Below are 14,053 nucleotides of genomic sequence, written 5' to 3' on the forward strand. Positions count from 1 at the left end.
AAATTTCAAATAATTATTTGTATAACGAATAATGCCCAAAGACTGAATAATCTTACAAAGTGCTCTTATTTTGAGTTTGCTAGTTTGTTGTCAACAAAACATGCCATACTTAAGTTTTTTTATTAAATGTTCTCTTAATCATTTGACTAAACAAGTTACCAGTAGTAAAACTTCAATAAACTGATAGGAGATAACATTAAAGAAGTTGCATGATCAACACATTGTAAGATAAAAACCATAACAAGTTTGAAATTAAGAATTGAAAACACATTTATGTGAGAGATATAATACATTTTATTGATGTATTCATATTTTTACAATAAGACAATATAAAAATATAAACAAAAAACATTTTTCTTTTTACAAAATTAGTGATTGAATCCAGAATTACAACATCAATTACACAGCAAATTTCAGAGAGTTTAATGCACTCTGTGAGATTAAATTTCTACTCTAAGCTGGTGTTTAAATTGTCTCACCTTGTCAGTGTTGAATTAGCACTCAACGAAGTGTTAACAATTTACCTCGGAATAAGTGTCAGAAATAAATCTGCTCAGTGTTAAATACATTACGTGTCATTTAGCTGACGCTTTTATCCAAAGCAAATTACATTACATCTTTAACCCATGGTTTTTACATTTTAGCTCGGGGAGCAAATGGGAGTCAGGTGTCTTACTCAGGGACACTTTGACACGGGACGTGGAGCAGCCAGGGATCCAACCGCTAATCTAGTGGTTTCCAGCGCACCCCTCTCCAATCCACGCGCCTCAGTACGTCGAGTTAAACCCAAAACCAGGAAGTGTGACACTGTACAGTCACATTTCAAACCGATCAAAGAGTTCATTTAACTCTACTAAGTGTTGCAAATTAATCTGATCTTGACACTAATGATTCCAGCTCTTTTGAACAATTGACTCTATAACAGTTAAATCAACCTTTTGCAGAGTGATTACAACTCTGCACTTCAACACTTTTGCCCAACACTGGAAAATTTTGCTGTGTAGGCAAAGATAACCGTGCAGTGTGTGTAGACAGCATGACATTTTGTGCAGAATCGTATGCAATGTCATTGACTGTCTTCAACAAAAGGTCACATACTGCTGGCCGTCGGTTTTCTGCGTCACTCGGTAGCTTGTAGTTGGTGTTTCTGGCCTGCTGTCCAGGAGCTGGTAGCACCTACACCGATGAAGCGCTGATCTCGTGTCGGCACAGCGGGCAGGTGCCGAACTGATGGATGACTTTTAATGCGCACGCGCCACAAAGACACTTGTGGCCGCATGGCAATGTGATTTTAGACTGTTCTTCCATGCACACCACACATCTGGTTACGCTGCCTTCAGCTGCATAACATAAAAAAATGAGATTATCATTTAGGATGGATTCTGTTGGGTTACATTTTGTAGCATTTGGTTGGACAGGTAAGAAAGGACTCTTTACCTGCAGGGACTTCCATGTCCAGACGGGAGATCCATTCATCACCGTTTCCATGGAGACGTGAGAGAGGGGTCAAACTGTTGTGGCTGTGTGCATCCGGTGAGTGGAGGTATCCGGGTGCAGGACACGACCGCCGGGTGATACACCCCTGTTTTTTCTTTGATCCTGTGGCAAAGAGTATTCAATGATCACCTCTGTTAATAAACGTTAAACCTTAAAAAAATAACTAGAAAAACATTGTTATGTAGAGTAAACATACCCAGGAGGGACACGGCACACGTCTGTCCGTAGATGTCTATCATGGCCCAAAGTGGACGGCTGAGATCCACTCCTCCCAGTAGCTGTTGCTGCTTGAAGTTGGTGCTTCTCATTTTCACGTGGCCTCCATGAGTGAGCCAGAACTCCAGCTCTGAACCGACTTGGCAGTGGGATTCATGCAGTGCAGCGGCCCAGTTCCCTTGGACATTGGTGATGTTGGGGATGGCCATGGGGGGCAGAGGCAGAGACCTGTCCGAGGGCGGCACGTTGGTGAAGCCCACCCGCATGGCTCCTTCCCAGTTCAACAGCTCCTTTTCAATCCTCAGGCAGATCCTCTCCTGGATCCTCACCGGGCGGCTGCTGAACACCAGGCCGTTCTTGAACGTGGCCGCCGTCCTCTCAGCCAATCGACCTTCACGGCTCAGGCGGATCTTGTCCCCGACAGCCACCGGGTGGAAGGTCAAAGGGCCGAGGCAGGACAGACCACACGTGTGTGACGTCTCTGACCGCAAAACTGCAAAAGAGCCAAAGCACGGACAAGATGTTAGTTAATCATTCACGTTACTGTTTCAGTAACTCAGTACTGTACGTTAAAGCCTTTTTATTCTGTGATGACCGACTGAGCGTTTCCAATAATCCATCTTGTTTCTAGTCAGTTTCCTTTTGACACATTGTACAACTTAAGGATATTAATCATTACCCTGTGATGTGTTTTTAAGGCCTATTTATTGTCCGATTATAATCTGTTTATAAAACTTAACGCTGTCCTGTTGCGGATTTCTGAGAATCACACAGTGACTTTCAGTCGCTTTTTGAAGAAATAGGAATGCTTTCACAATGCAAAATATACATGAAAACCTTAACTAGTGAAGTATTTTCACACCAAAGTAATTACTTTAAATAAAAACTGCAAAAGAAGAATTTTCAACATAAGTTGTGTCCCAAATATGAACAGTTTAAAATGAATCACTGTATCATTATTTTAAGTACTAGTATTAGGCTAACAATAATATAAAACTGACTTAATATTATTTCAAACTTCTTAATGCAACTTGGCAAACTGTTTATAAAAGAGCACCTTATTGACATTTAAATCCATATTGTGAATTGCAAAATAAGTCACGAGCAAGATCAAATATTTTACCTGCGGTCCGGTTGTCATTCTTTCTCACCATCTTCAGGACGGAGGCTCCGCTTGGTTTCTTTGTAGAAGACGTGCTCTCGTCTGTATCGTCATTTGTTTGCCACACAGTGGAAATGGAGCCTTCTTTTAAGCCCTGCTGTGAAGGGGAGGCTCCACAATAAAACATCCTCCAGCATCATATGGAAAGTGAACGAATGCCAGAGGGAGGCAATGTACTCGTAGAGGCTGAGCATGCATAATACATTACATGATTATTTTATTGTTTTATCACGTAGTTATGAAACTTGACATCTTGGTGCACTTTTACGTGATGATCTTGATGCACACGCATCCTTTATGCAAATAATGAGAATTCTTAATGTAGACAGTGTACTTCTTGTGCCGTTTTCTTGATTGTGTATTTTAGTATTCGTTAAAGGCTCCCGTTGCACCCTGAGCGATGGTTAGTGACTGTAGAGTTTGGTTTGGAGAGATTAAAGATTTCCAACATGAGCTCGTGTTGGGTTTAGTTTTGAAATTTCAAATAATTATTTGTATAACGAATAATGCCCAAAGACTGAATAATCTTACAAAGTGCTCTTATTTTGAGTTTGCTAGTTTGTTGTCAACAAAACATGCCATACTTAAGTTTTTTTATTAAATGTTCTCTTAATCATTTGACTAAACAAGTTACCAGTAGTAAAACTTCAATAAACTGATAGGAGATAACATTAAAGAAGTTGCATGATCAACACATTGTAAGATAAAAACCATAACAAGTTTGAAAATAAGAATTGAAAACACATTTATGTGAGAGATATAATACATGTTATTGATGTATTCATATTTTTACAATAAGACAATATAAAAATATAAACAAAAAACATTTTTCTTTTTACAAAATTAGTGATTGAATCCAGAATTACAACATCAATTACACAGCAAATTTCAGAGAGTTTAATGCACTCTGTGAGATTAAATTTCTACTCTAAGCTGGTGTTTAAATTGTCTCACCTTGTCAGTGTTGAATTAGCACTCAACGAAGTGTTAACAATTTACCTCGGAATAAGTGTCAGAAATAAATCTGCTCAGTGTTAAATACATTACGTGTCTTTTAGCTGACGCTTTTATCCAAAGCAAATTACATTACATCTTTAACCCATGGTTTTTACATTTTAGCTCGGGGAGCAAATGGGAGTCAGGTGTCTTACTCAGGGACACTTTGACACGGGACGTGGAGCAGCCAGGGATCCAACCGCTAATCTAGTGGTTTCCAGCGCACCCCTCTCCAATCCACGCGCCTCAGTACGTCGAGTTAAACCCAAAACCAGGAAGTGTGACACTGTACAGTCACATTTCAAACCGATCAAAGAGTTCATTTAACTCTACTAAGTGTTGCAAATTAATCTGATCTTGACACTAATGATTCCAGCTCTTTTGAACAATTGACTCTATAACAGTTAAATCAACCTTTTGCAGAGTGATTACAACTCTGCACTTCAACACTTTTGCCCAACACTGGAAAATTTTGCTGTGTAGGCAAAGATAACCGTGCAGTGTGTGTAAACAGCATGACATTTTGTGCAGAATCGTATGCAATGTCATTGACTGTCTTCAACAAAAGGTCACATACTGCTGGCCGTCGGTTTTCTGCATCAAAGTCACTCGGTAGCTTGTAGTTGGTGTTTCTGGCCTGCTGTCCAGGAGCTGGTAGCACCTACACCGATGAAGCGCTGATCTCGTGTCGGCACAGCGGGCAGGTGCCGAACTGATGGATGACTTTTAATGCGCACGCGCCACAAAGACACTTGTGGCCGCATGGCAATGTGATTTTAGACTGTTCTTCCATGCACACCACACATCTGGTTACGCTGCCTTCAGCTGCATAACATAAAAAAATGAGATTATCATTTAGGATGGATTCTGTTGGGTTACATTTTGTAGCATTTGGTTGGACAGGTAAGAAAGGACTCTTTACCTGCAGGGACTTCCATGTCCAGACGGGAGATCCATTCATCACCGTTTCCATGGAGACGTGAGAGAGGGGTCAAACTGTTGTGGCTGTGTGCATCCGGTGAGTGGAGGTATCCGGGTGCAGGACACGACCGCCGGGTGATACACCCCTGTTTTTTCTTTGATCCTGTGGCAAAGAGTATTCAATGATCACCTCTGTTAATAAACGTTAAACCTTAAAAAAATAACTAGAAAAACATTGTTATGTAGAGTAAACATACCCAGGAGGGACACGGCACACGTCTGTCCGTAGATGTCTATCATGGCCCAAAGTGGACGGCTGAGATCCACTCCTCCCAGTAGCTGTTGCTGCTTGAAGTTGGTGCTTCTCATTTTCACGTGGCCTCCATGAGTGAGCCAGAACTCCAGCTCTGAACCGACTTGGCAGTGGGATTCATGCAGTGCAGCGGCCCAGTTCCCTTGGACATTGGTGATGTTGGGGATGGCCATGGGGGGCAGAGGCAGAGACCTGTCCGAGGGCGGCACGTTGGTGAAGCCCACCCGCATGGCTCCTTCCCAGTTCAACAGATCCTTTTCAATCCTCAGGCAGATCCTCTCCTGGATCCTCACCGGGCGGCTGCTGAACACCAGGCCGTTCTTGAACGTGGCCGCCGTCCTCTCAGCCAATCGACCTTCACGGCTCAGGCGGATCTTGTCCCCGACAGCCACCGGGTGGAAGGTCAAAGGGCCGAGGCAGGACAGACCACACGTGTGTGACGTCTGTGACCGCAAAACTGCAAAAGAGCCAAAGCACGGACAAGATGTTAGTTAATCATTCACGTTACTGTTTCAGTAACTCAGTACTGTACGTTAAAGCCTTTTTATTCTGTGATGACAGACTGAGCATTTCCAATAATCCATCTTGTTTCTAGTCAGTTTCCTTTTGACACATTGTACAGCTTAAGGATATTAATCATTACCCTGTGATGTGTTTTTAAGGCCTATTTATTGCACCAGTAAGATGATGCTGAGTGAGATTTAAAAACTTCTAAATGGTTTGACACGTTTTTTGTGGTCATGCTGTGATCGGGAGCTGATGATCTGTGTTGGCCGCTGTTTTGCTCCACAGGAGCCTGTTTTCCTGTTTATAAATTAAAAAATTAAAAAACAAGTTAATGTCTTATAGCTTCCGTGTACCAGAGTCAATAGTATGTTTGGGTACCGAGAACCGGTGCCATATTCGTACCGGTTCCTATACACCCGCATACAACAGTACCGAAACGCAACGCGGATTTCGGTGCTTCCGTTCGGCGCCTGAACGCTGTTTACGTTACTCGATGACACCGTCCGCGCAGCAGCTAACGGCAGCCTGCCGCTTTGTAGCTACAGTAGCTAGCTAGCAATCTAACTCATATTTACATTTTGGTCAGTGTTTCCCCTCCTTAATGAAGTCAATGCCAGTTTTGCGCTGCGCACGGCACTCCCGCCCCAATGGACACAGGCAGAGACGCGTGCGCGCACACAGGTGAGCACGCGCCCTCCACCCTGCACAGAGCGTGCGCCTCCATATATTTCCATATATGTAAATTTAATACAAGGAGCGTCAATCAATCGATCGACTCTTTATTACAGACTCAAGGTCAAGATAGTACAAAAACAGTAAATAAAAAATAAAATACAAACAGGGTCACAAGCTGTACATAGACCTGCAAAGGTTGTATGAACAAACAACTGTAACCAATGTCTCCACAGCTGTGACTGGTAGCTGAAGTGCTAAACTTTATATTTGACAAAGACAAGATAATTACATTCAGAGATATGTTAGAGTCAATCTAACATAAATGCTTTTTAATATATGTTACATATCTTAAGTTCCTGCACAATGAGCATAAAGCATAAAACACGTCAGGCGCTTACGGAGGCCAAACACTGGAATTATACTGTAAGCTTTAAACAGTGAATATACTGTTCATAGTTTGAAGTTTAAAAGTTTGAAGCTGTTGTTTGAAGCAGAGTGTTTCCAATAATTCATGTTGTTTCTAGTAATCTTCTTTATGACACGTTTAACAGCTCGGAAATAAATCATTACCCCGCGATGCGTTTTTAAGGCTTATTATTGTCCGCTAATCATCTGCTCTTATCAACGCTGTCCTGTTGCAGATCTCACTTTAATCTTTAATCACAGAGTGACTTATAGCTTCTTGAAAAAAATAGGGATGCTTTCACGATGCACATATACTTAAAATAAATTCAAAGTTCCTAAATGCAACTTGGCAAACTGTTTATAAAAGAGCACCTTATTGACGTTTGAATCCGTCATAAAATAAGTCAAGAGAACGAACAAATATTTTACCTGCGGTCCGGTTGTCATTCTTTCTCACCATCTTCAGGAAGGAGGCTCCGCTTGGTTTCTTGGCAGAAGACGTGCTCTCGTCTGTATCGTCATTTGATTGCGATGAAGTGGAAAGGTTTCGTTTAAAGCCCTGCAGTGAAGGAGAGCCTCCACAACAAAAACATCCCCCCTGCATCATATCGAAAGTGAAAGAAGGGGGAGGGAGGAGTCGGTGTTTGGGAATGTAAATGAGCTGATCGCGCAAAAACAGTTTCATTTTGACTGTGCCCAGTGAGCACAAGACGTTATTTCAACGTTGAAATATGGTTGAAATCGGGTTGAAATGAGGTCTGAACGTCTAAGACCTCATTTCAACGTCTTTTCAACCGGCGAAAAAGTGCGTGAAACTTTAAAGTGCTAGAAACGGGTAAATTTCTCGAGTATGTGTCATGTTGTAACGTAAGGTTGAAAGAGAGACTATAATATCATTACGATTATCATAATAATGAATGAACTGGTCGGCGAAATTTGGTCTACGCAAAGACGTGATTTCAACGCATTTAAGATTTTTCTTAAAACGTCATGAATATGGAAATACAGAGTGTGTGTGTCTGTTACGCCGCCACCCCGGCTCGGGAGAGGAGGCGTAACAATATGCTTTAAGGACAAAATAATGCGGGCCGTTTCAAACATTAGTTGAAAACACGTAACTCTGATCACATCGGTAACGCGCATGCGCAACTTCTTAGACGCTTGCAGAGCTTCCACCGGGTGCAGCGCGAGGGGAAGTGTGTTCGGGAGCAGAGCGACGTGAACGGGCTGATAAAACCACGGCTACCGGCCCCAATAGCCTGTAAGTACGTGAGTGTTTGAATGAAGCACCTGGAACTATAACCAGTTATTTTACTTGTGCTGCCCACTCGATACGGGAAAGACTGTTATTTTGGTAAGCTAGTTAGCGTTAGCGCAGATAGTTTGCTAGTTAGCACGCTAGCTTGGAGCATGCTAGCATTCAACATGAACTGGACCAAAAGTTAACCTCAGAGTATTTTCCGTGTGTTTGGTGTTGCTTATGCGTTAGGTTGTTGCTGTACCCATATCATATTATTGCCGTTCCCATTTCATGTAGAAAATACACGTTTTTAAAGCAACGCGGCCTAAACACAGATCGCAGCTGAATTCAAGTTGTGGCCTGTAAACAAGCTAGCCAAAACATTGTAAGTTACTGCATGCTTAAAGCAACATTGTAAAGTATGGTACTGTGTAATATACCTGGAAATGTTACTCCAGAAATGCCATAAATTGTTTGTTTACTTATGACATTATAATCTATAAAGGGTTCTCAAACACCTGCTGCTGTTATCATTATTAAACTTTTTTATTACTGTCATAAACCGAAAAAACACACTTTGCCTTTTCCCTAAAGTCTTTGTTCTTCCCTCCTCACAGTTTCCTGTGGATGGAGGTTACATCTGATGGAGTTTGTCCCTGCAGTTGTCCTGCCTTACACCTGGTGTACTACTCTGAATATTTGAATAATTTCTGTCGTAGGAATTGAACGTACTGTACATCTTTAAGTTGTTCTTTCTGTACACAGCTAGTCCTCCGCTGTTCACCCTTAAGTGTTGTCCAGTTGAGTTTTACGCATGCCGATGTGATGGTTTCGGGACAGGATGCTACATGTTTACACACTGTAAAGCTCCCTCAGGATTATTTTTCATTTTGGGTTGAACAAAATAAAATGAATTGAATTGAATTAACTTGTTGACTAGAGGCATCTGCAACTGAGGGGTGTTCTACGCATTCTGAATCATTGAAGTGACGATGAGGGAGACGGAGCTGATTTCAGGTATACGATCCGGATTCAAGTGACTCAGAACCAGATCTTGTTACAGAATCTGAAAATGAAGTTCCAATGATTCAGAAAAATGGTTTACAAACACAAAATTCTAAACTAACTGGTTCATGTTGTTGCTTCACTTATAATTTCATAGTTTATTTTCACAAAATATAATTTATTTCTGTATTCTGTTTTGTATAGGAAAACTGTTTAGTGTTATATTGATATGAATAAATACAAATTAATCAAATTGTGTTGTCCTTGTTAAGGGCTGTTGACATGATTGACAACTGTCAACAGCTGATTGTGTGTAACTTGTACTTTTCCAGCGAGCAATTTATCCGTTGAAAAGACGTTTAAAAGACGTCTATGACCCGACGTTGAAAAGACGTTGAAAATTGGTTTAAAAGTGAAAGTTGTTTCAACGTCTATTCGTAGACGTTGAAAAGACGTCTATGTTTAGACCAGTTTTCAACGTGATTTTTAATATCGGTGGTAAACGCACAAATGTGGACGTCATTTCTTTTTACACCTATAAAATAATGCTATAGCACAAAGTAGAGGACGACATTTTACCGTATTAAAAATCACGTTGATATGCGGTCTAAATATAGACGTCTTTTCAACGTCTACGAATAGACGTTGAAACAACTTTCACTTTTAAACCATTTTGCAACGTCTTTTCAACGTCGGGCATAGACGTTGATTCAACGTCTTTTCAACCAAAAAATGTTCACTGGGTGATGAAATGCAGTAATTATAAAATACAATAAAGACGTGATGCCTTGCACTTTGCGCGTTTGTGCCCACGAGGAGCAGAAGGAATTAATGCGCGACTTGCAAATGTGGATCTTAGATTGGAGCCCGGATGCTGATTTTTTTTCAATTGGGCGTCGCTGGTTTTTAGTGTTGCAGATAATCTGGTGCCACTTTATTTAACTTCTCACCGTGTGTTTATAGCTCTCACCTGTGATTCTTGCGTTTACTCGAACATGGGATGAATAGTTTCGAGTCATTAATCTAATATTTGAATCCCCCTATTATAAGGCGAAGTGGATTTATTCAAGAAAAAATGCTGGGGAAAGTCCCTTTTTTTAAAGTAACATTGACAAAACTCCCAAAACTTTCCACTGAGTGTCTCGGGGAATTTGTGAGATACTCATTTCAGGTAAAGCGATGAGATCATGCAAACCCTAACCCAAACTTAAAAAGGTCCTTGGTGGTTAGTCATACAGCAGTGTGTGTGCACAGCGTGTCGGCCGACTGCGCATGCGCCGTGCCATGCCCCAAGCGATTATTGGTTGGTAGTCTGGCTGACAACATGAATGGATTTCATGGAAACTTACTAGATATCCTCCCACACATGGCTGTTCTCAAGACATCCCGCCAGCGGACAGACACTGCAGACCACATCTAAAATGTATCATCGCAAGTAGGCTTCTTTTCACGTGGGTCACATAGGACATGTCCGCAGTAAATGGGTGAAAATTGGCAACTGAAGTAAATCGTTATATTCAGAATAATTTACTTTTGTAAGGAAATGCTATTCTCTATCAGCCTCTTGTTGAAATATGTCAAAGGTTACTGTGAGAACGAAAAAACAATAGAGCCACCCCGATTCGAGTCGTCTATACATTTTCTATGACTTAATAAGCCCATGGCAATAGAATCACAACGTTAGTGTGTGATTTGCCACAGTTTATTAGAACTGGGAGTTAAAGATGAGAGAGTTTGATAATGTTAAAAGTGAAGAAGGTAATACCGGTTTGAGATTTAGATTTAATAACTCTTTGCTTTAACATAAGTGTTTTAAGTAGCATGAAGTGGTACACATGGGGTGCATATGTATATTCTGTTTCATGTGGGTTATGCTAACAAGCCGAAAAATACTATATACATAGTGTTTTGCATCCTGAAAATCAACGTTGAAAGAAAGGGCAGCCCTCCCCCTCCCCCCCCTCCCTCCTCCTGTGTACTCCGGGCTCAGCTGCCTCTGCTCCGCCACACTTGGTCCGACATGGCAGGCCATCAAAAAATCAACTTGTTCCCACTCCACCTGTTCAAAACACTATTAATCTGCTGCCTTCCAATAAAAGGCTTGGCTCTCAGCGAGGAGCCAATGGAGAGGCCATAAAGCTGCGAGACCCAGGCCAATCCCAGGCTACATTCTAATGCGGCCTATCTTTATCAAGGTGCCACTCCATATCCAGATACTATTTATTTATCACCTCTGAGGAGAGAGCCGGCAGGAGGCATGTGTCTTTAGGAGAGCGCTAAAAATCAGGGACCGCGGGGGCTCGCTCGAGGCGTCAGATATGGAATTATCTCAGACCACCCGGCGGCTGAGAAGAGGTGAAGGGCCAGAGTGAAGAGTGTATTTGCATTTATTTTCTTCCCCCCCCCCCCCCCCCCCTGATGCGGTAGCAACTTCAGCAAACCCCAGGGACTTTGTTCAAATGTCTGTTAGTGTTCTTAAATATTTGAATATCTGGGGACGGTGAGCGCGGATCCCAGGTCCGAGACGCCGGCCGCGGGGCGAGAGGACTCCTCGTGGCCAATCAAGTGGTCTTTCCCTGCCTGGATCTGATTGGATGCGTTACTGAAACCCTGGACCTGGCCGAGTGACAGTGCCTCCCATGGATCCAAACATCCAGGGGTCTTTTCTGTTCAACAACAGCCTGAGCCAATTCCCCTCGGAGCTCAAGGCCCCAGTGTGCCAATACTCGGTGCCCAACTCCTTCTACAAGCTCAACCCGGGCCTAAACAGCCAGCTGCAGGCGGGGACGCCTCACGGCATCAGCGACATCCTGAGTCGCTCCATGATGGGGATGGGCTCCACGGGCACCACCACCACCACCCTGCTGTCCGGGTACTCCACCATGGGGGGCTTCAGCCCCTCCGTCACCAGCACGTCCATGTACTACAACCGAGAGTACAACCCGTCCCTGGGCGGCTTTTCCAAGCCCGGCGCCGAGTGCCCCATGAAGGGTCGCAGCGCGAGCTGCTGGCCGGAGAGCGGCTGTGACTGGAGGGCAGGGAGGCAGCAGTGCCCCAACAGTGAGTCTCAGCTGCTGCTGCTGCTGCATGGACTCAGCACTTTTATGTGTGTGTGTGTGTTACGGAAACAATTAAGATGTATTACTTTGTGCTGCCACTGTGTCTTTTGTCTTTACTAAAGATGATGCAATCTAACCAAAGACAAAGAAATATACAGTGGATATAACATCAATAAGTTTGTATGATGTACTAATTTGACCAATATCTTACCAACATAATTAAGAGATATGATATTCAAAATGTGTATATTTTTTCATTTATTCAGGTTTTAATTGATGAGAAAATACATAGACAAAAGCTTGGTTAATGAGTGTGTGTGACATTTAAAATGTCAATTAAATCAAATTAAACATCTACAATAGTCTATAAAGGATAAACTGTAGAAACGCAAAAATGTAACAATTACCTTTTTACTGAGTGTGCAGTAATAAAGTATTTTAGTCTGTAAATGTAAATTTTAAAAATAAAAAGCAGTATTTTGTCTTGAGTATCTAAGAGTATTTCTCCTCTGATATTTGTAGGTGGTGGTCCCCTGGGAGAGATGACAGGAAGGAAGAAACACACCAGACCAACATTTAGTGGACATCAGATATTTGCTCTGGAGAAAACTTTCGAGCAGACAAAGTACTTGGCCGGACCCGAGAGAGCGAGGCTGGCTTATTCCCTGGGCATGAGCGAATCCCAAGTCAAGGTAAAGACATGTGCATTTATTTTGTGACAACGTCTGTGTTCGAAACACATTACTCCACTGATGACATGTTTTTTTTATACATGTAGTCTAATGTAGACCATCGAAAGTAAGCTCAGCCACATACTTAAATAACACGTGCATTTTGAGGAAAAACACCGTGACTTCCTCGGATCTATTATGATCGCAGTGAGGCAGACACACGAGTGGATCCACATAGCTGCGCGCTGACACGAGCCGCCCGGTAGCTTTCCGACGTGTTGGTAAACAACAAGCACGTGAACAAGCCGCATTCCTGTTGTCCCGCAGGTGTGGTTTCAGAACCGACGCACCAAGTGGAGGAAGAAGAGCGCCTCGGAGCCCAGCTCCACGCAGGCGGGCCTCGCGGGGCCGGGCGGCGAGGCCTCGGAGAACGAGGTGGAGGACGAAGAGTACAACAAACCTCTGGACCCCGACTCCGACGACGATAAGATCCGGCTGCTGCTGCGCAAACACCGCAGAGCTTTCTCCGTCCTGCGCCTCGGGCCGCACGTCTGACCCACTTCCGGGAAGCGCGCGCGCGCTCAGCGGACCCGCATGTCGCGGTCGGAGCCAAATTGTCGTTAAAAAAAACACAAAAGAGATGAATCTTTTGAGCATGTTGCGGTAGATAAAACGGGCTGAAACTAAGAAGACGTTTACTTTTATATGTTACTGTGTCTCTGGCCTGTTCAATGTTACACTGTTCAGTGAGTTGGGGAGTGCGATGTAGCCTACTCGCCATTTTGTAAAAATGTATGAAGATAACATAAAAACTGCATGATGCCATCGGTAATAATACTACAAATAAAAAAAGATTTACCGGAGTTTTTTAACGTTCTCTTTTTTCAAAAAGTTAAAGTTGATATTATTTTGTTATTATTTGGATTTTCAAGAAATCACGAAAATGTAAAATGAAAAACAGCTTTAATTACCCAATATACAGGCATACCTGTAGAGGTCTTTCAATATGTGGAAAATATTACTGACCATTCATTAAACATGTTTTTAATGAAATGTGCTTCTAAAGCGAAACAAAATTTAATCAAATTTAAAAGGATCGAATGGGACATCCCGTGATAATGTGATGTACTGGTTAATAGCTTAGCTCACATGTTAATGATTAAATAGGGGGACTGTTATAATATTCAGATTAGTCAGTCTGCAAAAAATTCAATTTTACATGAACATGACTAAAAATATCTAAAAGTTAACAGCTTTGTCTTTTGTTAATGTCCATTAGTTTTTGAAGTACATTGTCTAAATATAAGCAAGTAAAAAATAATTGGGAAACATTTATTGGTCTTGAGCACCGGCTATAGATGTGCGACTGTATTTGCCGCTGAGTGA

The 14,053-nt window shown here is 42.3% G+C and overlaps 3 protein-coding genes across 3 annotated transcripts; 1 reads left to right on the top strand and 2 right to left on the bottom strand.

Moving 5' to 3' along the window:
* Positions 1-280: 280 nt before the first annotated feature.
* On the bottom strand, positions 281-2,986 carry LOC119224589 (E3 ubiquitin-protein ligase NEURL3-like). Its single transcript, XM_037481695.2, has 4 exons — positions 2,837-2,986; positions 1,694-2,206; positions 1,438-1,599; positions 281-1,340 (listed from the first exon to the last, which is right to left on the bottom strand). The coding sequence occupies exons 1-4, from the start codon at positions 2,865-2,867 to the stop codon at positions 1,177-1,179; spliced, it is 870 nt and encodes a 289-aa protein (XP_037337592.2). The 5' UTR covers positions 2,868-2,986; the 3' UTR covers positions 281-1,176.
* Positions 2,987-3,701: 715 nt separating this feature from the next.
* Positions 3,702-7,338, bottom strand: LOC134129067 (E3 ubiquitin-protein ligase NEURL3-like). Its single transcript, XM_062562399.1, has 4 exons — positions 7,122-7,338; positions 5,050-5,562; positions 4,794-4,955; positions 3,702-4,696 (listed from the first exon to the last, which is right to left on the bottom strand). The coding sequence occupies exons 1-4, from the start codon at positions 7,297-7,299 to the stop codon at positions 4,533-4,535; spliced, it is 1,017 nt and encodes a 338-aa protein (XP_062418383.1). The 5' UTR covers positions 7,300-7,338; the 3' UTR covers positions 3,702-4,532.
* Positions 7,339-11,339: 4,001 nt separating this feature from the next.
* On the top strand, positions 11,340-13,531 carry nkx6.3 (NK6 homeobox 3). The gene is made up of 3 exons (XM_037481700.2): positions 11,340-11,997; positions 12,519-12,688; positions 12,995-13,531. The coding sequence occupies exons 1-3, from the start codon at positions 11,577-11,579 to the stop codon at positions 13,220-13,222; spliced, it is 819 nt and encodes a 272-aa protein (XP_037337597.2). The 5' UTR covers positions 11,340-11,576; the 3' UTR covers positions 13,223-13,531.
* Positions 13,532-14,053: the final 522 nt, after the last annotated feature.

This window comes from Pungitius pungitius, chromosome 5 (genome assembly GCF_949316345.1).
Source record: "Pungitius pungitius chromosome 5, fPunPun2.1, whole genome shotgun sequence".
Lineage (NCBI taxonomy): Eukaryota > Metazoa > Chordata > Actinopteri > Perciformes > Gasterosteidae > Pungitius > Pungitius pungitius.